Source organism: Phaseolus vulgaris, chromosome 11 (assembly GCF_051622355.1).
Source record: "Phaseolus vulgaris cultivar YP4 chromosome 11, ASM5162235v1, whole genome shotgun sequence".
NCBI classification, from domain to species: Eukaryota; Viridiplantae; Streptophyta; class Magnoliopsida; order Fabales; family Fabaceae; genus Phaseolus; species Phaseolus vulgaris.
This window is the reverse complement of record NC_143508.1, coordinates 57,851-83,781: the sequence shown is the minus strand read 5'-3', so window position 1 is coordinate 83,781 and position 25,931 is coordinate 57,851. Positions and strand designations below refer to the sequence as shown.

The 25,931-nt window shown below is 34.9% G+C and overlaps 3 protein-coding genes and 1 pseudogene across 9 annotated transcripts; 3 read left to right on the top strand and 1 right to left on the bottom strand.

The window, feature by feature from the left end:
• LOC150022934 (uncharacterized) lies at window positions 1-5,799 on the top strand (annotated as a pseudogene). Its single transcript, XR_016517314.1, has 7 exons — window positions 1-238; window positions 321-376; window positions 3,631-3,723; window positions 4,339-4,550; window positions 4,635-4,692; window positions 4,942-5,055; window positions 5,509-5,799. The product of XR_016517314.1 is annotated as an uncharacterized LOC150022934 (transcript).
• On the top strand, window positions 375-3,723 carry LOC137826846 (Pentatricopeptide repeat (PPR) superfamily protein). The gene is made up of 2 exons (XM_068632996.2): window positions 375-3,472; window positions 3,631-3,723. Exon 1 carries the CDS (start codon window positions 576-578, stop codon window positions 3,399-3,401), a length of 2,826 nt encoding a protein of 941 aa, XP_068489097.2. The 5' UTR covers window positions 375-575; the 3' UTR covers window positions 3,402-3,472; window positions 3,631-3,723.
• A 581-nt stretch (window positions 5,800-6,380) lies between the features above and the next one.
• Window positions 6,381-18,546, bottom strand: FANCM (DEAD/DEAH box RNA helicase family protein). Of its 6 annotated transcripts, XM_068632985.2 has the most exons (24): window positions 18,478-18,546; window positions 18,280-18,334; window positions 17,951-18,194; window positions 17,723-17,866; window positions 17,535-17,617; window positions 17,336-17,450; window positions 17,115-17,206; window positions 16,948-17,002; window positions 16,744-16,865; window positions 16,553-16,666; window positions 15,567-15,760; window positions 14,695-14,825; window positions 12,486-12,546; window positions 12,317-12,387; window positions 10,377-10,426; window positions 10,148-10,313; window positions 9,896-10,023; window positions 9,480-9,815; window positions 9,325-9,388; window positions 8,729-9,076; window positions 8,197-8,640; window positions 7,976-8,027; window positions 7,659-7,799; window positions 6,381-7,355 (listed from the first exon to the last, which is right to left on the bottom strand). In XM_068632985.2, the coding sequence occupies exons 2-24, from the start codon at window positions 18,316-18,318 to the stop codon at window positions 6,818-6,820; spliced, it is 3,732 nt and encodes a 1,243-aa protein (XP_068489086.2). In that variant the 5' UTR covers window positions 18,319-18,334; window positions 18,478-18,546; the 3' UTR covers window positions 6,381-6,817. The 6 variants fall into 6 exon arrangements, with proteins under 6 accessions (XP_068489086.2, XP_090153786.1, XP_068489079.2 ...); XM_090297660.1 differs by lacking the exon at window positions 18,478-18,546 and having other exon boundaries at window positions 16,744-16,816; window positions 16,948-17,022; window positions 18,280-18,468; XM_068632978.2 differs by lacking the exon at window positions 18,478-18,546 and having other exon boundaries at window positions 18,280-18,468.
• An 830-nt stretch (window positions 18,547-19,376) lies between these two features.
• On the top strand, window positions 19,377-24,779 carry LOC137824238 (immune-associated nucleotide-binding protein 9). The gene is made up of 6 exons (XM_068629782.2): window positions 19,377-19,502; window positions 20,007-20,256; window positions 20,978-21,255; window positions 22,337-22,501; window positions 22,583-22,720; window positions 24,350-24,779. Exons 2-6 carry the CDS (start codon window positions 20,022-20,024, stop codon window positions 24,548-24,550), a joined length of 1,017 nt encoding a protein of 338 aa, XP_068485883.2. The 5' UTR covers window positions 19,377-19,502; window positions 20,007-20,021; the 3' UTR covers window positions 24,551-24,779.
• The last annotated feature ends 1,152 nt before the right edge of the window (window positions 24,780-25,931 follow it).

The following is a 25,931-nucleotide window of genomic DNA, read 5'->3' as shown; positions in this document are numbered from 1 at the left end:
TACCTCATACCATGCGCACTCTGTCTCTCCCCTTCTCTTTACACTCACACTCACACTCATCTCTCTCGCCTCTCCCCCCATTCTTCTTTTCTCTTCACACCCCACACACGCTCATACTTCCTCACCCTTTTGGCCGGTTTCTTGCTCCTCGGTGTCATTGGCGGTTTTGCCTCTGTTGGCTATATCTACAGGTAGCAGATCAACACCTTCTTAAACCAACTCTCCCTTTTTATTGAAGGTCTCTTTTTCTCTCTTCTTATTTATTTATTCATTCATTCCTATTTCTCCCCCCCAACACCTCTCTGTCTTTTAACCCCCAGGATATGGCCCTGCTGGATATGCATTATTCGTTGCCGTTTATGCTGACTTTGTTGAAGTTTTTCTTGGACCATGAGACAAAATATATGTAAATGCTTGGTTCTCTGGTGAAACATAGGATTATCATAATATGTGACTCACAAATGGTGGATGCAATGACATGAGACAATAAAAAGCTTTGGATTTTGCTTCAAATAGAAGAACTAAACTCAAAGTGTTTGGAACTCAATTCCTTATAGTTGGAAGGGATACGATAAATGCGCGTGGGTGTTGGAGTGAGAGGTGTGGTGAGAGGAAGAGGGAGCGATGGGCGTTGGATTGTTGAGAGTGAGACACAGGGAACGGCGAAGGGGAATGGCAGTGACTGGAATTCCCTTCTTCGCATGCACTCCAACCATGGATTGCCCCAAATGGTCCTTGGATGTTTTGCTTCTTTCTTCAACTCCGGGCATTCCCCTGACCAGTTCACTTTCGCCATCACTCTCTCCGCCTGTGCAAAGCTCCAGAATGTTGAGATGGGGAGGGCAGTTCACTGTTGCGTAATTAAGAGGGGTCTTCAATCTGCCTCCTTCTGTCATGGCGCACTCATCCATCTCTACGCCAATTCCCACTCTCTCACTTCTGCTCGCACCCTATTTGACGCCTCTCCCTCTCCTCACCTCCACCCTGTTTCTTGGACCGCTTTAATCTCTGCTTATGTTCAAGCCGGCTTGCCTCGTCAGGCACTCCACATATTTGACAAAATGCGCACCACTGCTTCTCCCGCTTCTTTTCCAATTCCTGACCCTGTGGCACTTGTCACCGTCTTAAACACTTACACCTCTTTAGGAATGCTGGACGATGCGTGCCAATTGTTTTCGCAGATGCCCTTCTCCACCCGCAATGTTGTGGCCTGGAATGTCATGATTTCTGGTCATGCCAAGAGAGGCCACTATCAGGAGGCTCTTGCCTTCTTTCATCAAATGACTAAGCATGGTGTCAAATCCTCGAGATCCACACTCGCAAGTGTTTTAAGTGCAATTGCCAGCTTAGCCGCCCTCCATCACGGCTTCCTAGTTCATGCCCTGGCTATCAAGCAAGGTTTCGACTCCAGTATATACGTTGCAAGTTCTTTGATCAATATGTATGGCAAGTGTGCGATGCTGGATGCTGCACGGCAAGTATTTGATGCTATATCTCATAAAAATATGATTGTCTGGAACACCATGCTCGGAGTTTATTCACAGAATGGCTATTTAAGTAATGTCATGGAGTTGTTCTCGGATATGACAATATGTGGCGTTCACATGGATGAATTTACCTACACCAGCATTTTGAGCTCATGTGCATCCTTTGAATGCCTAGGAATTGGTCGCCAGTTGCATTCAACTATTATCAAGAAAAGATTTACCTCTAATTTATTTGTCAACAATGCATTGATAGATATGTATGCCAAGGCTGGGGCTTTGGCGGAAGCCACTAAGCAGTTTGAGCTCATGACATACCGAGATCATATTTCCTGGAATGCCATTATTGTTGGATATGTGCAAGAAGAAGAGGAGGCTGGTGCTTTCAGTTTTTTTCAGAGAATGAATTTAGAAGGCTTTGTACCTGATGAGGTATCCTTGGCCAGCATACTCAGTGCATGTGGAAGTATTAAGGTGCTAGAAGTAGGACAGCAGCTCCATTGCCTGTTAGTTAAGTTGGGTTTAGAAACAAACCTTTTTGCTGGAAGTTCTCTTATTGACATGTATTCAAAGTGCGGAGACATTGAAGATGCACGTAAAATTTATTCTGGCATGCCTGAACGGAGTGTAGTCTCCTTTAATGCTCTGATTGCAGGATATGCTCCAAAAGACACAAAAGTAGCTATTAGTCTTCTTCATGAGATGCAGATACTGGGACTGAACCCATCTGAGATTACATTTGTAAGCCTCTTAGATGTTTGTAAGGGTTCTGCCAAGGTAATTTTAGGCATGCAGATCCATTGTGTTATAGTGAAGAGGGGTCTCTTGTGTGGTAGCGAATTCTTGGGAACGTCTTTGTTAGGCATGTATACGGACTCACAAAGGCTCGCAGATGCAAGCATTCTTTTCTCGGAGTTTTCTAACCTTAAAAGCATTGTAATGTGGACCGCTTTAATTTCAGGACATACTCAAAATGAATGCAGTGATGTTGCCTTAAACTTGTATCAAGAAATGCGTGGCAACGATATCTTACCAGACCAAGCAACTTTTGTTACTGTTCTTCGAGCTTCTGCTCTCTTATCCTCATTGCGTGATGGTAGAGAGATACATTCTCTAATCTTCCATACTGGTTTTGACTTAGATGAGTTAACCGGCAGTGCCCTTGTAGACATGTATGCAAAATGTGGTGATGTAAAAAGTGCTGTTCAAGTTTTTGAGGAATTGGCTATTAAAAAGGATGTGATTTCTTGGAACTCAATGATAGTTGGATTTGCCAAAAATGGTTATGTAGAAAGCGCCCTGAAGGTCTTTAATGATATGGCTCAATCATGCATTACCCCTGATGATGTCACATTCCTTGGAGTGCTTACTGCATGTAGCCACGCAGGGTGGGTTTATGAGGGTCGTCAAATTTTTTACATCATGGTAAACTATTATGGAATTGAGCCCAGAGTGGATCACTACGCTTGCATGGTTGATCTCCTAGGTAGGTGGGGTTTTCTCAAGGAAGCTGAAGAGTTCATTGACAAACTAGAAGTTGAACCCAATGCTATGATTTGGGCCAATTTCTTGGGTGCTTGCAGAATACATGGGGATGAAAAGAGGGGACAGAGAGCGGCTGAGAAACTTATCGAGTTAGAGCCCAGAAATTCTTCTCCGTATGTACTGCTTTCAAATATGTATGCTGCATCAGGACTTTGGGATGAAGCTAGATCTTTGAGGAGAACAATGATACAGAAAGATATAAAAAAAATGCCTGGCTGTAGCTGGATCGTAGTGGAACAACAGACAAACCTATTTGTTGCGGGTGATATGTCACATCCTAGTTGTGATGAAATTTCACTAGCATTGAAGCATCTGACAGCACTAATTAAAGACAATAGATTCCAGGATGGTGGAATTTCCCGGCTCAGTTAAATGTAGTTATTCTGTGATTGGACGTCAAGTTTAAATCTCATTCAACTTCTTACTCTTTACCCAACCCCTCTGTAAGCTTCATGCTACTCTACTCACTAAACCACAATAATGCCCATTCACTGTTTGCTTTCATGTTACGTGCCTTCTCTTCTCCAAAACTTCCTTCCCCCTCTTCTGATGTGCATGTGCAATGCTTCTATCTGACTTCGCTATATTTATGTTGTCCCAGATCCTTGCGATTCCTGCCATTCCTTTAACCATGTCTGCTGGACTTCTATTTGGATCCCTTGTTGGCACTATCATAGTCTCTATCAGCGGAACGGTTAGTCAATCATGTGAAGGGCATGTGGCAATCCTACTTGCACACGAAGTTCATATATAGTTCAATTCAGCTGATTGCATCATCTACAATTTTCCTCATTTTATTGATATTTTTTTATGTTAACCAACTACTTAGTATTCTTCGAATTGTAATTTACAGTATACTATTTGGTCATCTACTTGTTAATATTCAACATTGGTAGACTTCAAGTCTAACTTATTTTTGTACGAGGTTCTCATCCACCTAACTCTAGTTAATGTGATGAGAGATCTCTAAGACCTCCTAAGCCAAATTCAAAGATGGGACATCTCAAGCATAAAAATAAATATTTATGATAGCCTTTCTAGGACCATTTTAGAAACTGGACTATAAATGTAACTCAACCTCATAAGTTATAAGGTCTATAATTTGATCATAGAGGTGAGATCTCCATCATTTAAACATCTATAATTTGGCATGCAAGAGCAAACAATTGCTTATAAGTGAATTATTGGACTGAATAAGATCATATTTTATTTGAAATTATTATCTGGAAAAGAAATATACAATTTTTTACGGTGTTAATTAAGTCTAGTGGAATGTATATTTTCAATCTAATATTTTTAGGCATTTCAGGTGGCAGCCAGTGTTGCTTTTCTAATAGCAATTTTTTTTTTAGTCGTGAGCAAATTGTAAAGCTAGTGGAAGGAAATAAGAAGTTTCTTGCTATTGACAAAGCTATTGGTGAAAATGGCTTAAGGGTTGTGACCCTGCTTGCTGCCATTTTCTTTGGAGAATTACTTGTATGGATTGACATCTGTTAAGTTTATTCCATATGTACTGGGAAGGTACGATGCATATTACTGATCAATGCATATTACTGTCTCTGTAAGATTATCCATGTCTTAAAACTGATGATTGTTGTTACCCAGTTGGTTGGGGATGCTTCCAGGAACTTGGGGATAGCCTAACAAAATGGTTAAAATTAAGGTGTTGGTTAAATCATCTCCTTTGTTACGTTGCTTACTGTTTTAAAATACAATGTATATTAGCTGGTTTCCTGCAGAATATGTACAAATCTTATGTGTTAAACTATATTGAAATGATTTTTTGCCCTTCTCTTTTTCAGTTCATAAATACAATGGTTTTGTTTTACTTTTAATTATGTATGATGGATTATGGAAACAGAGTAACTTCGTTGATTGCTTCTTTAATGTAATTGCTGCTTCTACATTTCAGCAAGATGAATCTGAACTTAGTAATATATTTGGAGGAAACAGTCAGCTTCTAACACTTGGGCTGGGACTGTTGGCCACTGCATTGGCTGCTACATATGTCACACGACTTGCAAAGGTATCATCCTTTGATTTTTTTAATATTTGATAGCAAACAAAAATGAAAGATTTTCCACTTATTGTCTCGGCAACACTGTCTAATCTTGGGAGTTGGGACAAAGAGTTTAGATTTTGTGTGGTGAAGATGAAAAGAATTTAAGAGTATTATTGACTATTTGGAGCAGTTAGTTTTTTAGATAATTTTTAATTCTCTTGGGAATAAACAGGCATGACTTGTTAAAATTCTATGTGATTGGTCGTACAAATCCCCCCTTCTTTCCACACTGCTGTTATGGTTAATCAAACAAGACACTGGATCACTGCATTAGGATTAGTAACGATAAAACAATAGTGATGTTGCAATTACTTGTTTGTACCGTGTACAAGCTGTTGCATTCTTTTCTCCGTCACCTTTAATTAATGCTTTGATCTGACTCACTAATAACTCAACATTTTTAACGTTTTAATGCAGGATGCTATAAAGGACATCGAATAGACCCGCTAGACTGTAGACAAAACCCAGCATTGGGAATGAAGAGAAATTCACTTGAACGATTGGAAACTGATATCTTAGTAAATACACGTCGATAATGATAGATGAAAGATAACTAAGGAAAGTAAGTAATAGACCCAGCACGTCCCTTGTAAATTAGAACATTCGTATTGAATTCAGGTAGGATCATTTTGTTTCTTTTGCAATGTCCCCTTCTTCAATTGCACCAACAGTTTGCTTCTGCCATATATAAAATTACGACGCATTAATATCTTAACGGGCAGCTGTGAATGATTCCATTTTATTTTATTTAAAATGTTTCCCTTTTAATTAGCAAGCTCAATAGCGATTCATGTAATGTAACTGATGAATCATCCACGATAAGGAAAAATAAGGTGCAGAAATCACGGTGCAGACAAATGGGTAAACGTAAGTTCACAACTGCAGAAAGTCCTAAAAACTCTAAAAGGGTGGCTGAATAGTTGACATTTTCAAGAAAATAAAAGGGTGTTGTTTTAATATTTTTTAATTAGTTTGTTTATTTTGGAGTATATCAGGTTTGAACAAGTAATCTACGCTCCATAGTTTGAATGCACTTAAGACTAATTACTTGAATTTTGTGAAAGCCTAAAAAATCATCCCGTTGTTCCATGTTTAGTTGAAATAAATAATAAATTACGTATACTTATATCCTTATTTATAAGTTCGCTTTAAGTCCTTCAGTTGATTCAAGTGAATATAAAGTCTAATTTTTATTTTGTGAATGTAATTGTTTTTTTTTTATCAAACTGATGGTAATGCAAAACACTCTAATACCAAAAAGTACCCTAAAAAATTACTGACACCGATCGGGACTTTATGTCATGAAGAGCTGGTTAATAACAATCGCGGTTTTCATACTACATAGATTCATAGTGAAGCTTTACATGAAGTGAATTTTCGAACACAAGTATTTTTTTTCCTGCAAAATTCAGCTGTCAGTACAAGAGACATGGATATACCCTTCCGACCAAAGTGGGGTGTTTCCTGCACCCGTCAAAAGTGTTCCTGTATTACAGGAAGAACCAAGGTGTATGTTAGACGAAGCTATAACCGTATTCTCTTCCAAACAAAGTCATCTGCTGCACCACACTAGTTGGCTGCAAGGTCTACCGACCCACTACTTCAACTATACAATAAATACAACTGTATAAACATGTAGTCAAAAAGATTTCTTGTGTTCGGCTTACACCACATTAATTAATTTCCAAAATGCAAGTATCATGCAGCATGAGTTATGTCGTGCTTTTCATATCCCAAGGTCAAATGAAGGAGAACAAAAAATGTCAAGGTTGGGTGAGTGAGATTGAGAGACCGTATCTTGCTTCTGAATGGACAAATCTAATTTCCCTTTTAGAAGCAAAGTTGCTTTCACCTCCAACTCGTCAAGATCGAGCTCATTATAAAACTGATCATCACATAAAACATCTGTAGTTGCATCGACGTCCCCCACTTCTTTCTTTGATTGAAGTGCAAATTCTTGTTCAAGGTTCATACTTGGGAAGTGTTCAGAGTGGTAAAACGACAATCTTCGTTTGTGACTTCTTATCTCTGTCCCATTTCCCATAGGACAACAACTTGAAAACACTGCTTCTGAGGTTATCTGGTCGATGCTAACGGATTCCAAAGTGCGATTTGCTGACTGTTTGTTTGGATCTGTATGGAAATGATTCCATGAAGAATCCCCACTTTCACTAGTACTTGCTGCCATAGTCACACGGTCAGGAGTGAAGGTGGCAGGAAAATCGAGCCCTCCCTTACTCGGTGCTTGACTGAGCAAAGAACGCCTGCAGCAGAGCTAAGTCTAGTTATATAACTTTAACATTAAGATAATAATAGCACTTCATAGTTCAGAATTAATTCAATGTGATATGTGTAAATTCACATAATAGTGGAAGACTCTAACAAAGCTGATGTTCTCACATTTAGATAAAATATGTAATGAGAGGAATGAAGCCGTATATGTTACGAACTTTTTTTCTGAAAGATGAATGTAGCAGTTCATTTGCTACCCAATTCCTTTAATCATGAAGACTGCTTCAGAAAGAGACCTACGAATAGGGAAGCACGATGGGAGGAAGATAAAATACCTGTAAATTGCCATCATGTCCATTCTACTAGCTTCAGGCTGACTGGCTGCTGTAGAGTTGGTCCTGTCATCTATGAAACTGTCAAATGAATTGTCATCTTCGCCATCTTCATCATTAGATATATAGGCATCTGAAGATACCCTGACCATATTGAACTGCTCGTGAGACAGGATATTTTCATAAAATTTCGTGATATAGAAGATTATAATTTTTTTAATCAGCAATAAAAGGTATGCACTATGATACTGAATATTGTGTAAAAAATGCTAAAACAGGATGAGAATGCAGAATTAAGTCAATCTTAAGCAAAAGCTTACTCAGCTTCCTCCTCAATGAAGTCTCTTACATTGTATGTTGATTTTCTTTTACCTAAAAAGTAGAAATCAAAAAGCACGGCGCTTAGTTTTCTCAAATACATCTTTACAGAAAATATTTTTGTTAAATATATTTCCAATTTCGTTTCATAGAAGCAAGATATAATCTATAATACTTCCAATAAATGAAGGAGCAAAAACTGCACTAAACAAAACAAAATCACCTCGTCCATGCTTATATTGTGCGGGATTGGAGGCATAAGATGACTTGAGAAAGTTCACTGTTGAATTATTTTTCTGATCCCTATTGCTTTCAGTATCTTCAGCTTTTCGCAACCTTTTAAATCTGCGTGCAGGTTTAATGCTTTCAGACATTTCACCACAATCTGCTGGAAGTGCTTCTTCACTGAGGCTTTGGTCAGAGTTATGTATATGGCCTTCCTCAGTTTGAGAAAGGAAGACTCGTCCTCTTCTATTGATACAATTCTTCAGGTCAAGTAAGGGGCTTTGAGTTTCATTGACAGAGTAAGTACAGACATCCTTATCGGTGCCCTTATCATTGTCAACCATTTGAGTTTCCCTAGATCTTAAAGAACTGACATTCTGTTCTTTGTGGACACTGACAGGTAAAATATAGTCACGTATGACAGAATGGTATCCTGATTTCCCTGAAAAAATCAATTTATTTTTAGAACAAAATAGTTAATTACACTAAATTATTGTACACAGTCCTTTTATCACCTTGAAGACACCCACCTCTTTCATCAATGGGAGACTCCGGAACTACACCACTTTTAATCAAATTCGTTAAACGTGGACTAAGTTCTTCATCTTTCATGCCATTAATGCATGCATCTGCAACCAACGAAGAAGTCTCGAGCTCCATAGGATTTACCATTTCACCAGCATTATATCCTTCATTTGACACACTTCTCTTAAAAATTGGAGTCTCAGGAATTGCCTCATCACCCTCACATGTTTCTTCTTCCCAAGTTGGATCAACGAAGTCTTTGCTTTGAATGCCCACATGACATGAATCCAGGTCCAGACAATTAACTGAGACTACACTCATTCTCATCGCATGCCTAGAGCATGATTCATTGTCTGAAGAAGACAAATAAAATGGACTTGTTACTGTATTCAGAAATTCGATATGTTACTAGATATTTGCAACATCTTCACAGAAGTAAAAAGGACATTTATTATCAATATCCATCAAGAAGTAAATAATTTTGAAAAGTAAAAGATAAAAACTAAAATACAGCAACTCTTTTCTTCTGCAATGTTGACAATGGAAGTTCTTATTGTTTGGCATTAGAACTTAGGAGAGAAAATTAAACAGATGATATTACCCATATTAGCTTTATCAAGTTTGGTACTGGTGACTGGCTTACTATGTCCCAAGCACAGATCTTCCTGAACCACTCAAACAGACATCATTTTACCAAAAAAGAAAAAAACAGTCATAGTATGACTATGATCATATTTCATACAGTGTAATTAATACCTGAAGTGAAGAAGTTTCTTCATCTTTTGGAAATGATGCTAGCCCTTGCAAACGCTGCATCATGTCTATAAGCATCAATGTTCCAGATGAATGCTTCACCTTATGCACTCTAGAAGGAAAGGTCTGAAAGTGGGGAAAGGCAATAAGAGACGTTCTACAGATGTTTTCTCCAGTAGGCTGAAAATACGTTTCAAGTAAATTGATTTCAGCCACAGTGAGTTTTCCCTTCGATGGAGAAATGTGGAGCTTGTTATCCTTCACATTCTTTTGACGAGGAATAAATTTCTCAATGGACAGCTCAACATATTGAACTTCTGGTTTGAAGACATGAGGAATCTACAAAAATATTTAGTAACATTGGTAAGGATAAAAAGCACAAACAAAAAAAGAAAGGAAGCTATCTGACAGTTTCTGACCATCCTTGGACTAGGATGAAAGGAAAAGCTATTTATGCCCCCATTGCGCATGTGTCTACTTATAGTTTTGCTCTTTGCCTCTTTTCGCAAGTAGCCCTTCAACTCAGACCCTTCACAAGCAAAAACTAGTAATAACTGTTAAGGAACCAATGAAACAAATACTTGTAGCATTTTAGAAATGCCAATAATGTTCATTTCTTTCTCAGAAGTAGCAATTGCCAAGAAACAAATAAACTGAAAATCAAAGGATATCAACTCGTCCATCATGCTTTCTTCCAGTTCTCCCCATTCGCTGAATCATTCTAAGTGGTGAAATATTAGCATCAAAAGATATGACAAGATCAACTTCCATGATATCAAGACCTTCTTCGCCAATTGATGTTGCAACAATGACATTATAGGTGCCAGACCGAAATTTCTGTTGATCAACCATGTAAGCGCATAGAAGGAGTGTGAATCTTATACTAAAGAGAATACGTACCGTCAGCACAGCCTGTTGAACCTTTTGGGACTGACCTTTCATTGTTTTCCCTGTACATCATTAAAATGAAGACTTTCTTTATAAACAACAACATAATCAATTTTCTTCTACAAACAAAATAATGAAGAATGCCAAAAAGGAACAAAAGAAAAGGAAAGAAAAAGAAGAAAATAAACAAATTGGAGGATAAAACATTTCCTACAAATATATGCCCAGAAGAAAGAACTGCAGATGTCAACAATGATTAACAATGATTAAGATTTAAGAATTATTTGAGGCCAGAAAAAAGTAATACTTACATTGAAAAGAGACTAGTTGTTTATGATATCTACTGTCAGATAAAAAGAAAGAAAAAGTCTATCATCTTAATCTTCTCTTGTACTCTTTTCTGCAATCTCTCTATCTATATGTGTGTGTATATGTACGTATACACTACAGTGCTGGGTGAAATACTCACTCGAGCATTGTTCTCTTAATCAAATATTCAAGTTGGTATCAGAGTGGAGTTGATTCCACTCTGTCACTCAGGTGTGATTTCCACTGCTGTTCACCGCCAGCAGCCGTCATCTACCACCAACAGCCACTGCTGACCTCTAACTTTTTCAGGAACTTCAGGCAACTTCTCAAGTTTCACCTTTGATCTTTTACCCCTTTTAGGGTGGCAAGTCAGTTGTCTGAATTCTTGAAAACTCTCCTCTTTTTCTATCAATGTCCTCTGCAAGCCCAACTTTTTCAATTTTGGAACACCCACCATCACTTAATGGTAAGAATTATTTATTGTGTTATGCTTATGTAGACTTGTGGTTCTAGGTTTAGGATATTGTGATCTTCTTGAAATAATATTTACCTAAGTGTCAACTTAGGAACATGCCCAACGGAAGAAGCTTGACTTCCAATTGCGTGTAGAGTTGTGGCAGTCAGCAGAACCAAAATATATTGGAGACTCTCAAAACCTTCAAGATATGAAGGCTCAGCGTATTTTTGCTAATGACATTCCAGGATTTACGATTCTGCTCAACAATTGACCTCTCTTAAACAGAATGATCATGATATGATATATATTGTTCAAGCACAATCAGCTGTTGATGAACATAAAATGTTCCTAGAGGCTAACTGATTAGAAGAGTGGAAGATGAAACTTGACCAATTATACATGGTTCTAGTTCATTGTAGTTTGAATCCAAACTTTGATCATGTGCGTGATTAGATTCTTATAGGTGAAGAGGTTCCTTCAATGGAAAGTTTAAGAACACGGCTTCTTTGTGTTCCTATTAAAAAAAAGTAGAGGTACTCTTCAAGGACACAAGTAGTATTAACGAGAAGGGAAATAAGTAAAGCTCACTTTCAAAAGAAAGAAAGAGAAGTGGGAGCAAAAAAGCAAAAATCCCAAATTCAGCCCTCAAATTCACTCCAGAATAAAATCTGTTTAGTAATGCCGTATATAGAGGCTTATTGTATCTAGAAAAAATTTGTTGACAGCATAGACTTAATGTTGAAAAGCAACCTTAAGCCTACCTTAGTAGCTGCGACCTATTTAGGAGTTACCTTAATTGATTGAAACATCAAGGAAAGTCATTCAGTGTCACATTAATTACTGATATGATCATCATAATACTTTATAGGATTGAATTTCTCAGTAATTTCTAAGAATAAATCATTAGTTTTATGTACAATTTGATGACAATTTATTTTAAAAGATTATATTCTCTTTCATGTTTATATCTAACTCAATATACTGTAGTTTGCTGGTATTTACCTCTTTCGTTGATGACAACCAATATTTTAAGAACTGGGAAACAAAATATGTGATTTAGGTATTTGTGAATGAATGTCAATTCCATAGGTCATAGTGTACCAAATAACGAATGTTTTTGGGAATAACAGAAATGTTACGTTCAGCACTCAACCATAATTCTAAAGCAAAGTATAATCAAAAGTACCTGAACTTTGACCAATAAACTCGGTAGCTCTAACTAATTCCCCAATATCTTCAAGTGCATTCATTATATCCCTGAAGGCATTGAATTAACAGAATATATTTTTTAATTTGGCCAAAAGTTTCCAATAACTGTGTAGAATATGATATTAAATGATTCGAATTAATTTTACCTGACACTTTCTCTGTAATTAGAGAAAATAATTACCCTGGAGTTTTGCGGATCATTGGTTTCTGCAACCACATCCAAAGACATCATCCGCTTATCAGTATAATGATAGTTTATTAACCACATCCAAGAGCATTAATTCAATACATAATGCATCCATTAAAGAGTGTAAGGAACTTTATTAGAAAAACAAAAAATCAAACCGAAATTCAACAGGAAGCAGATGACTGAAATTTTGTACCAATATGTCTAAGACAGTTTTGAAACAGTCCTTTCAGTCAGAAAGAATTCAAAATCAAATTCAGTTTTATAACAGAATAACTATTTTAGAAATGGGAAAAAAGAAATCCCAAAAGCAAAGAAACATATCTTCCCTACATTAGAAGAAACGAAAAAAGAATGGTCTAACATACGCCAAAACATGTCAAAATAATAATGTTCTACTCCTATTATCCTATACAGTTGTCCCCGCCCCCATTAAACAAAATCATTGTTTGTCTGTATACGGTTGGTTAAAAGATAATCTTATTATCCCGTTGAAGTCTCAAAGAAAGGAACTATCTGATGGGAGGAGTTTTTTAGTTTCAAGTCTGAACATGTTTTATGGATCTAACATTTCTCATGCAGGGTTTACAGCCTGCTCCAACACATCAAGCAAGTCTCTTTCCATTGAATTCCTCTAGGATTTAAAACTCCAAGAAACAGCAAAAGTTTCTACATGACACCGTGAAAAAATGTTTACTCCAAGCCTTAAAACATATTACTCATACCTATTTTTACATGTGTTATATACCTTCCTTTGTTAAGAAAATGAATGGGAGAAAGAAATGAACAAAGGTGAATTCTTCTCGCTTTCTTTATTTTTCTATAAAGGAGAATTGTAGAATCAAATTGTATATATATCATAGTTGAACATATGCTGTGGTAGATGTTTAGAACTTCAAAAATATACTCCACAGTTGACACAAACAACCTCCACGAACATGATAAAATAGAAATGTAAAGGCTACAGAAATACAGCAAATCTGAGCACTAGTAGTAATTTGACATTTAAATCTTAAAATAATGTAAATCACGAACATCGTTTCATATTTGTAGATAGAACCTGCAGTACAAACCCAGACACTTGGCCACAGTCAGAGAAGACCCACAATATGGAGGGTTTATTCTAGTTGGAGATTAGAGTTAGTTAGCAAAGGAGGTAGTTGGGACAGGGATGACATGGAAAAAGGAAAATTTAGTAAGCCCAGTGGATAATAGATCTGTTACGGAAATCATAACTTGTTATGCATTTTTCTGGGCAGATACTATCTTCTCTGAGGAGCTTAGGCTCTGGTTTCTTTCTGTTACTTCTGTATTTGCAATAGCTTTGAGCTCTCTCCATTTCAATAAAACTTATCTTCTTGAGAACTTTATTTTTTGGTTTCCCGTCATTTGTACTGACTGTACTCTATGATGGGAACCCACCGGAAATTTTATACATCTATACTCTAATTCTAGCACCTCGTGATAATACTAGAGTATATGTGTATAACTATTTTCATCTTTAAAACACAGTATATTTACCTTCTAACCTCCAGAAAAAAACTCAGCCTTGAGTCCATGACATAATATAACTGCCCAAATCATAAAGGATAATAGCATCCTAAATACACTGTTGGGATATCTCATAATATCAATATTTTAACTTTGAATATTTTAGAGTATCTTAAAATTTTTCTCTTAAAATTAGTTTTCTTATATTTGATTATTTGTTTCTTTATTTCGTTAGGATTATAGCATGTAGATGTGAGTGCTTTAAGTTTTATGATCACATTATCTTATCATTATACAACACGATACACAAGTAAATATTATTCCAAGTGTCTATTTTCTCTATTCTTTTCATAGAAGCTCTTCTAAACACCCCTAGGTCAAACTAAAAAAGCATAACGAACATCATTTTAAAATCCATAATTAGCCTCTTCATCGGAATTTAAAGCATTCAAAAGTGAAAAAATAAAATTGCTATAAATTTACATCAATTCCCTACTTCAATTAACTGGAGGCACAATTAATCTTATGTCACAGCTTGGTTTTCTTTGGTATAATATGCTGTGAGAACTAAGACCAATGTCATTTACCTCAAGAATTCAAAACTTCCTTTACATAACATTACAGTAAGAAGGTAGTAGCAAATACTAACACCTTTTGACAAACGGAATAATACTTACTGAAATGCTCCAGCAATACTTCTAGCATTTTGGACAATTTTGGACTCGACGCTCCATGAAACAAAGTTTGCTGCATTAGTTGCCTTGCTTTCAGAATAACTTCACTTTTACTCATAAATTTTGCAAAATATCTGAAAGTTATCGTTATAGAATCATTTTTCAGAACTTAAATGTATATAAATATGTAATTCATAAATGTTGGCAATAACATAATAAAATATTCCTGCAAAGCCTTTAAATAAATTAGATATCAAAAGACAAGCATAACATGGTTACAGAAGTTTCTTAGATATTCTGCTCTCAGCTATATGAACTAAGAGCATAAAGCTAAATGACTTTACATGTAATAGAACATTGACCTTCTATTCAACCAAAGACAACCAAGTATCAGTTACCAGTCAGTGATCACTATTTTCCAAATCTAGTTCAATAATGTATACACCGAAATATTACAAATCAGTGGTCTAAATATGAATAATTTACCACAAAAAAAATGCATTATATAGACATCCCTATTGCATCTAGAAATTAATCAACCAAGCTATAGATTTTGACACATCTATTGGCAATGGCGACTGACTAACATGTTTTGTTGTTTTAGGTTTTGGTTCAGCTGTGTTAAATTCATAACAAGTAGACAACATGACGAGAGGAATCAGCAATGCATATTTAACAATCAAATAAAGACTCCCAATATCCCCCTATATATTCTGCCCTCTGCCATTTTTAAAGATACTTTAGAGTTTAGATATTCATCCTTTTAATGCATCTGACATTTACCACATGTAATAATGTAAACAGAAAATCTAAACATATCCTATCAATTTGTTGACTAACTTATAGCTTATATAAACTGTATATAGGAAGTATACCCTTGCTTTAATTTTCTCTCAAGCATCTCGTGTGCTGGCCTTATTCCATGGCTTGAAAGTAACTTATGGATGTAATAAAGAGTGATGAGAACTCCAAAATACCCTTCAACATCTTCATAGTTGACAGGAGAAAGATCTTGCCTATGCCGTTGACGAAAACTTTCCCTAATTTCAAGTAATTGACAAGGGCTCAACTGCCAAACATTCAAAAGAAAGATACTTAATGATTTGCTATATCATCCACCCGAAGTAATTTTGGCTAATCATAGGCCAGACCAAAAGGTAAGATAGCTAACAACTAAAAGTTAATAAATCTTAAAAACAATAGTTAAGAAAATTATAAAAATTAATCATGTTTGAAAATACTATTCATGCAAAACATATAATAAAAGAAGGCCCAATAATCTTATAGGTGAAACTATAAATAGAGGGGGGAAAGAAGGCCTGTCTGCCACTACCTAATCATTTATATAGATTTAATAAATATAAAGTACTCTGCTTGAGTTAAAGTGAATCTTGGATTTTATTAACCTCCAATTATTTATCGAGGTCCTTGAAACATTATGTTTTTGAATCTGTAGCAATTACATAATTTGATGTTCAAACCCAACTTTATGGATATGTCGCTATTCAAAATATAGGATGTATGTAGCACAACGCAGTTTCCTTAATTTCACAATGCGTGTGTGACAAATTGAATGCATCTTATGAACAAAAGAAATCACAAATTATTGTTACTCTTTTACTAAATGTATCTCAACTCAAGAATTATTTTCTCTGGTTCAGTGTTCAGGTTACAACAATTAACCTCAATAGATGATGAAAGAAAAATTAAGGGGGGAAGGAGAGTGTGATCCTTACTCAAATATTTCTTTTCAATTATTTCAATAAAAATCGCTAATAAGTCATGTATTTATTTGCTGACAATAGGTAGAGCAATCTGAAACTGGTAAAAATGAAAACAAAATAGAAGCAGAGAACCTTACAGTACGGTAATCTCTGTTTTGAATGACACCAATTTTTGTAAGCCTCGCTACTATAGGGCGTATTACTTCCATAAACATGTTATTTATTTCTACAGCTTCTGGGCCCATCGCAACCTGGTAAAATTGCAACAAATATCTCTAGAAAACGCAGAAAGTATGAATTAGATTTCAAATAGGCACGCATAGACTACCTGTATCAATTCTATCTTCCTATTGTGAACATATGAGATAACATCATGGTCAGTTTCGCCGCGATATTCAAGTCTGGAGACATGCAGATTATTAATGACAGCCTGGACTGTCTGTTGCTTTGCTGAATATCAAACTTAGAATTACTGACACAATATTGTTCAAGGTTAAAGACTGAAAAGAACACAAGATACTCAAAAACTTACATCCTGGTGTTGCAGTTAAGGCTAATATTCTCAGCTGTACCGGTACAGCCATTAACTAAAAACCAGATAAAAAAACTAACAGGGATGAATGAATTATATGTAATAATGACGAAACATACTCTATCAATAAAGTCCAGTAATAAATAAAAGCCTCAAAAGAATCAAACCTCACGAACTGCTTCACAATAAGCGTAATTTCCCATTGCTCTGTGAGCTTCATCAATAACCAAACATACCAAGTACTTCACCAAACATGTACCTGAAACAAATTAAGTCGTGCACAAAATAAAGATATTGAGCCATATCAGATAATGCAAAGCATGGTATATGACACATAAAAAATCAATATCCAGACAAGTTATGGAATTAAAATGACATTAAAAATCACCAGAATGAATATCCTTTTCCAATACTTGAGGAGTGACAAAGAATACTCGCTTAGTTTTCCAAAGTTGAGCCCTTTTGGGAGGACTTAGATGACCAGTCATATCAACTGTCCATTCCTGCAATTAAATTTTTCCCCAATATTTCAAAATTTTCAAGGAAGAAAAGAAAAAAGTGAATAAGAAACAAGAAAAAGTTGCTACTTGAGGTATTCCAACAATATTGTGGCAAGCTTCAATCTGCTGCGTGACGAGTGGCCGAGAAGGAGCAGCAAAGACTATTTTGCCTGTTGTTAAAGGAAGCATCAGATGATTTTATCGGTTAAAAGAGTATGTAGCATTGAAACTGTAAAACTTGTGGATACATAACATAAGGCAGCACAAGAAATTACCTTGAGGAAACCATCTGAAGTAGTTATACATGACGACTGCAGCAATGAGTGTTTTGCCAAGTCCCGTTGGCAAGGCCACCAATGTGTTTGAGAAGAGTGCGGACTGGGAAATAGCAAATTGATAGTCACGGAGAGGAACATTAACTGCAACGCAAATTGCAAAAGGCGATTGATTAAAAATCTTCAAGTGTGAACGAAAGTGTAGTCTAGGGAAATCAACAACTGTACCCGGATATATCCAGGTTTTAGCTGCCTCCGCATCAATGTGGTGGACGAAGGTAGGGTTTTCGTCATCTTCTTCCAACTGCGGTGTTGGTGTAGGTATTGAGGATTCCTTCTTGGCGTTGGCAATAGACACGAACCTATCGAGAGTCGTTTGCTGCTTTCCCTTTTCCTTTCCCTTTTCCTGTGCGTCACTCGTCATCTGACAAACAACGTCGATTTCTCTAGCAGCTGCTTCCCAATCAAATTCCTAAAATTGCATACATTAACAGCCCAGAGAATAAGACTTGGTCCGAGTTTGTAAATTGCAAGAAGCTATTTTTCCATTTTCATACCTCATCCTCCATGATATCCAAAGGATTATTGGATGCCATTGGATAATTCAGATGCCTAGAGGAAGATAAATATGAGCACACAACAAAATTAATTTAATTGATTTCAAGATCCTTATCGCTCTTTGTGACTCACTCCCACACACCGACGCCAAAAAGAAAACAAATACAGATTGGCGCCAAAATGTTCACGGAAAATACCCTTTCAAGCCGTGGGCTATCTACCCTGCTATCCTGCACCCCATATCTTTTTTAATGACGAATTTGTCCTTTCTATTCTATAACTGCCATATAAATGGAAGGGATGGATAAATCTTTAAGCTAATTTAAGTTTCTTCTTTTAATTTTTAATTTTAACATTTCTTAATTAAGTTTTAATAAATATGTTATTTTTAAATAAAACAAGAAAAATTAATTTTATTTACTAAAAATATAAAAAAAAAGTAAATGTGTATTTCAAAAAACTAAAAGAAGCTTTGATCTCGTCTAACACTATTTAGAAAAAAAGTACAATTTCCACTTTTTTTTTGACGTATGTAAAATGTACAATAATTTACGATAAATGAATACTTTTAAATATGTAAACTATGTTTTTATTTAACGATAAATATTTTATATTATTAAATAGAAATAATTTAAATGGTTTATTATTTTCTGAAAATATACTATTTTTTTAAAGAAAATATGAAAACTAATATATTGTAAAAGATGAATGCTTATATTTCTTTAAACCATCTTTGCTGAAACTCCAAAAAAAAATCCTTAGAAGCTTGATAAAGATGAAAAATAATACATTATTAAAGATGAATGATTATATTTTTAAAAATACTTGAAGAAGAAAAGTTTTGAAAAAGTTAGATACAAATAGCTATTTTATTTTATATGAAATAAAATCAACCGTGTAACTTTTATTAAATATTATATTTTTTTGTTAATTAAATTAAAACTTGAAAGTTTCATTCTTATGAATTATTTTTATACACAACTTTATATTAATTTAATATCTTATCTACATCATAAAATTAAAATAATGTATATTTCTCATTATACATTTAATTAAACACTTCTTCAATTTTAAGCAAGTTTCACATACAATATTTGTAAAATCTTATTATATATATAGCCAAAATTCTGTTCTTCTTGGTGGCAGTGTTGTGTTGTACTCAGTCTGTTTCCAGAGGGTTTGTTGAGGGTTTGTTGTTTGGAAAAAAAGGCTCTTCCTAGAGGTTAGAAAGTGCAGTTCTACTTTCTGTTATGGCGATTACTGTATTTATTTATCTTTCTTTTTTCCTCGGCCGAGGATGATTCTATAGTTCAACTCTTCTAACTTTCAGTGTTTCATCATTTACATCAGCCTTTAAGAGAGTTCGTGTTTTGTTTTGTTTTGTTTTGTTTCAAAATATTAAACACTACTGTAAGACTTCCGTCAGGGTCTGTCGTGCTGGTTCTTTATTAGTATAAACCTTGTTTTCCTCACATGTTTGATTTAAAGGAGGAAGGGCTTTGGTTTAAAAATTTAGAATTCTGAAGAAGAAAAAATGTTTACGGACTAAAATTCCTTTCAATTTATGTTCGTCTTTTAATATTGGAGGATTTGGAGAGAAGAAAAAATTATTTTTATTTTTTTGGACGTACTGAGCAAATTAGTCTAAAATCTCTTGTCTTATCCCTTTCACCAACATACTTTAAAATTGGTTTCATTAAGCTTTTTTTGTTAATTTTTGTTTCAGTTACCTGGATTAACAATGGGTGGAAATTCTATTGATGATGATTGGGAGCTCACTTCTTCCTCGTCTAATGAGGTTCGGACAGTTGTCTTAGTTGGACGAACTGGTAATGGCAAGAGTGCAACGGGTAATTCCATTCTCGGAAGGAAGGTCTTCTTATCAAGGGCTAGCTCTTCTGCTGTATCCACCTCTTGTGAATTGCAGACAGCAGAACTAGATGACGGACAACGTGTTAATGTTATTGACACCCCAGGTAAAGGCTTGATAACATTAATTCAGGAGCTTATGTGATCGTGATAGCAATCACACTCCTAATCTCCTATTAGCATACTCCTGTGGGCCCCAATCCCCAAGGTTATGGCCCAATACAGCCCTAGGCAAGAATTAATGGGAGGGGCAGAGTTGGTTATATACAGAGAGCATATAGATTCTATTTGGGGTGTAGGGAATATTGTTGTTAAGTCTAGAGCTTTCATACTTGGGGCTACGGCTCTTATCCTTCCCTGTTTTTTTCCCCTTCTATTATGAATAAAACAATGAATTATTCAATATTATATAGAAATTCCTGTCATTTGTGTTTTCTTTGAGATTTTGTATGCACACTTTGATGATGTCGGGAGGATTGGACACTAAAATGAGTCTTAAAACTTGGTATTGATATGAATCCTTATGAGTCTTAAAGTTTGCAAATCCTTCGTGAAGTAGTTGATTTAAAAGAATGAACTTGGTATTGATATGAATCATACTCCTACGCCCTTTTTAGTGTGTTTTTGTTGGCCCAAGTTCCCAAGGTCAGGGGTCCAATAAGAATTAGTGGGAAGGGCAAAGTTGGTTTTGGAAAGGGTAGAGTTTATTAGGGATGTGGAGAATATTAATGTTAGTGAGAGTCTAGAGATTCCTGTCAGATTGTTTATCCATTTCTTGTGTTTCTTGAAAGCTTGAGTCACATTCATCTGACCTACAATGTTTCACAGGATTATTTGATTTGTCCTCTGGATCCGAGTTTGTTGGAAAGGAAATTGTCAAATGCATTGATTTGGCTAAGGATGGGATCCATGCTATCGTTGTAGTGTTCTCGATTAGAACACGGTTTACTGAGGAAGAAGAAACTGCTCTACGGAGCTTGCAGAGATTATTTGGAAGCAAAATTGTTGATTACATGATTGTGGTCTTCACTGGAGGAGATGAATTGGAAGAAAACAATGAGAGTATTGAAGAATATTTAGGTCGTGAATGTCCAAAGGCTTTAAAGGTTTTCTCTCTGAGCATTGCAATCTAGATTAAACTTTTTTTTTTCTTATATTCATTGGATTTTAACCTTGTTGTAGTGGTTACTGTGGTCTAGTTTTCTGGTTAAATTGAATGATGCGCTCACAAATCTTTTGAACATATTATACCTTTAGGTCAAAACTTTGACAAATTCATTTGATCTTAGTGGAAATTTTAAATTTACAAATTGTAAGTTTTGCAAATGTGAACATCAATTGTTTTTTGACAGATACATCCAATTTATTTATGCTCCTCAGTAAGTGATTACCTAAACCTCAAGTATGTATTTTTTTTATCTCATTTTCCTGGTGCACAAATCTTTATGCATGTTTGGATATGCTTTAAAAAAGCACACATTTATTCCATAACCTTTTTTCGAGTTTTCCCTCCTAGAAGCTGCTTTTTTTAACTTATGAGAAAAGTAATAAAACTGGTTTTATTTTGGGATCTTATATTTTTCATCGACTACAACTTATCTAATTATAAGTAAATTAAACAATTTTTTTAATTAAAATATTTTTTTCTTATGAAAATCACAAATAAACAGGTTCAAATGCCCAACTGATGCCATTTGGATTAAAACCTGTGCATGCAGAAAGATTGGTGCAATGGTTTGGCTTTGTCATCTGCTCTTGTATTATGCTTGGCAAATAAATTATTTGGAATTCACTTGTATTTGTTATGAACTTTCTTATGGGTATATCTTGTAAGAAAATATATAAATAGCCAGAGTAGCATAATTCTTAAAAGTGCTTCACTTGCCTTGTTCACATGTTGGATTAACTCTTGTAAAAAATGTCAATGAGACTCTAATGTTGGTGGTTTTATTTCTCATATTTATTGAATCTCTCTCTTGATTTAGATGTGAAACTCATCAAAATTTGTAATTTTCAATAATTTCCAGCCAATAAAATGTTATTTTCTGCTTCTTTTAGTAGCATGATACACTTATGTCCTGGCTGAATATATCTTGAATTATAGGAAAGTCCATCTGCCAAATCTCAAATGGGAAATTCCTAGTTTTGTTGATCGTCAACTGAGATTTTGAATTAACTGTACTGTAGGAAATTCTTGTTCTGTGTGAGAATCGTGTTGTACTTTTTGATAACAAGACTAAGGATGAAGGGAAACGTTCTGGACAAGTTCAACAACTTCTCTCTTTTGTAAACATTGTTCTATCACGAAATGGTGGACGACCTTATACAGATGAGTTGTTTACAGAACTGAAGGTGAAGCTTTTTGCAAACATTAAATATTGGAAAACATTATATTATATCAGTTAATTCATCATTTCATTCATTTGACTGCAGAAGGGAGCAATGAAGCTGCATAACCAACAAAGAAAGTTTGATTCTTTAAAAGGACATTATTCTGAAGGAGCAATATTGGAGTTTGAAAAGCAAATGCAGCAAACGTATAATGATCAATTAAAGCGAATTACTGAGATGGTACTTTTTATGTCCATGTTTTTTTATATTACTGAGATGAATAGATAAAAGGGATGTAGCTGTGTTTCTTTTTCTTTTTATGTTGGACTGGGAGTGGGAGTGTTATAGGTTGTATAAGAATAGGATGCATATAGGCATATGAACATGAATTAATAGCAAGAGCTGAATCTCCTCATGTGTTACTATCATGATATACTTTCATGATCACCTTTGAGTCAAGGATTCCAATCACAATTTCAGATTAGAATAAGCACAACACTAGAAAATAGGAACAAGAATTGAACTAGCTATGGATGAATGAATTAAAGGTAGAAAAAGAGGGTGAGAAGACTAAGGAATGGTGTGCCATTTGTAAAAGAAGAGGACTCCATGCTTCTCTGAGATAAGCACCAAGTATTGAATAACTACTTGATTTCTTGGAATCAAAATAAGATTCTAAGAAACTCTTCATACACTCAATGCCAAGAATCACACTCAATTCTATATATTTCAAAAGTGTTTTTATAAAGGCTAGGCATGGCAGGACAAGCCACCCTCAAATGTAAATGCTAATTATAATGAAATAAAATGCAAACTCCTATTTTAGGACCAACCAAAGGTGTTGACCAAAAGTCAATAGGAAAATAAGAGGGAAATTTGAATTTAAAATTCAAATTCCTAATCAACTGCAAACCACCAAAAATCAAGTGGCATGGGAAGTGTTTGGCCATGCTTTCCTTGCCTCTTTTAGAACATGTTTTCCTTGCCTTCTCTTTGCACCCTTGGAGCTCTAAATGCACTCTCCTCTTGGCTGTACCACTAGCTCCTATTTGGGCTTGAATAACCCAATTAAATCCTATTTTACCAATTATTATTTGCACTAAACTTACAAGAAAAGAACTCCCAATTTTTACAAGTCCAAGAAATACAAAACAAAAAAATTAAAGAATTATTTTGGTGAGCAAGAACATCTTGTCTTGACATGCTTTTAATTATCCTCCTTGGAATGATGTGTTTTTGTTCTTTTTCTTTATCCTCATTCATGTACTTATCAGAGTGGGACAGGAGCTATAGGTGCTAAGAAAGGTGTATTTGAATATCAAACTTTTAAAAGAATGGGCAGCTTATCTTCAAGTTGTACTCAAGTAGAAGCGGGAAGCTGTTGCTATCTTTTAGAAGAAAATGACAATGTAAATCTGATATCATTAATGATTTTTATTTCATATATCAAATACGGGAGGCCTAGAATATTTGTGTGGTAAACCCTAAACTCTAAATCCTAAAGATAATCCAAAACCAAAAGCTTTATCAGTTTTTTTAAAGAGAATTTGGATGGGATCGTAGGCCAAGTTAACTGAAAGGGTTGAAGAGTTTCCTTTTCCCCTAGACTATCAGATATTTTAGCGTAGCCCCGGCCACCAGTTGGTAGATTTTATGGGGAAGAATATATGTTTGGCTAGATAATTCTCAGCTTGCATGTGGCCGTGCCATTATTCTAATGCATTTTAATTTTTATTGTTACGCGCTTATACTCTTGAAGGTCCTGACTCCCATGAGTACACGTGGCCAAACACTGAATATAGTATTGACATAATAAATGGAGCGTTACCCCCAATATTTTTGTTTTGGATTAATTATATGGATTTTTAGGTTGAATCAAAATTGAGTGAGGCAACTTTGAGGCTTAAGCAACAGTTAGATGAAGAGCAAGCTGCAAGACTTAAGGCTGAGGAGAAGGCAATGTTAGCTCAAATGAGATCAGATGAAGAAATACGTAAATTGAGAGAACATCTTGAGAAGGCCCGTGAAGAACTTCGCCAGCGAGCTCAGAGTCATTGTGCCATTCTTTGATAGTAGCTACTTCGAACTTCAGAGAATTTATTTATTATTTTTCTCTTGGATGGTGACATCAAATAGCTGTTGCTCTTTTGCAGTGTTAAATACTTGTGCAAGTGCCATGACAATTATGCAATTACTTTTATTCCATGTTTGACAATCATGCATTATGGGATTGGTGATCTTTTCTGATCTGGTTTTGATACTTAGTAATTTCAATGCAAATTCACTGTTTTCTGTTAAATTGTAAGTGCATGTCACCCCCTCAATAAGTATAAGTACTTCTACCCTTTGATAAAATCTAGTGTATTTGTTGATTGGTTAATTTCTTAATTGCTATAAACCAGGAAACCTTCTATTATGATTGCTAGCTGCTGCTTCTTAAGTGAGATTTCGGTTGTAGTCTCTTGCTCTGTTTGCTTTAGTACGAGTAAACCGGATTATGAGTCCATGTTAAGAGTCAAGAGAATTGACTCAGTTGGGATCAATTGTAGGAAACAGGCAGTATCTTTCATCTTGTTCCTAGCTTTTCTCCAACCAACAGCTTATGCCAGGCCTGGGAATTGGAAGCCTCGTATAGGATGAGAAAATAATCCATTTATTTATCATTCATTTAGTTTTATCTACAAGTAAATTGATAAAATCCATCCAAGAAAAATATAGAAAAATTAATTGGATCAAATCCATCTATTTAATTCTATGAATGGTTAATGGATAATCCATTACTTTTCAAAATGCAATGGACCAATTCATTGATATCTAATGTATCAAAGTTAATCTAATCAATTTTTTTATAATTATTTTTTAAAAGTTTTAAAAAGAGTATATTGTTAGATTGTTTTATAAACTATTTTTTAAGTGAATTTTTCTTTTGAAATTACATTTGAGATCTCAATTTTTAATTGTTTTTTCAAAAGTCCTCCATTTCCTTTGAAAACATTAGATTTACGTTCTTCAAAATGAGCACAATCGTACAAAATACCAACTAAAATAGTAACATGAAAAGTGTAGAGGAGGAGAGGAAAACCTAGGTCTTATTTAAAAACTAATGAGAATAATTTTTTTATTTTAGATCAATCATGAAATGCAAGTCCAAATTATGGAGTAGAAGTTAAAATTTGATGGATGAAGAAAACAAAATCCTTCACTTACTCATTCTCTAGAACATTAAAATAATGATACAAATTATTAGTTTTTGTTATCTTTTATTTATTATAACTTTTGCACCATTATTTAAGTGAAATAGTTTTTTTATAATGTAAATTTGGAAAAATCTTAAGTGTAAAAGAATAATTGTTTCTTAAATAATAAATTTCTTTGAATGTTACATGTGTATATGTTGATATATACTTTAATTTTATAAGAGTTAAATATATGATATAACCTAAGGAGCATG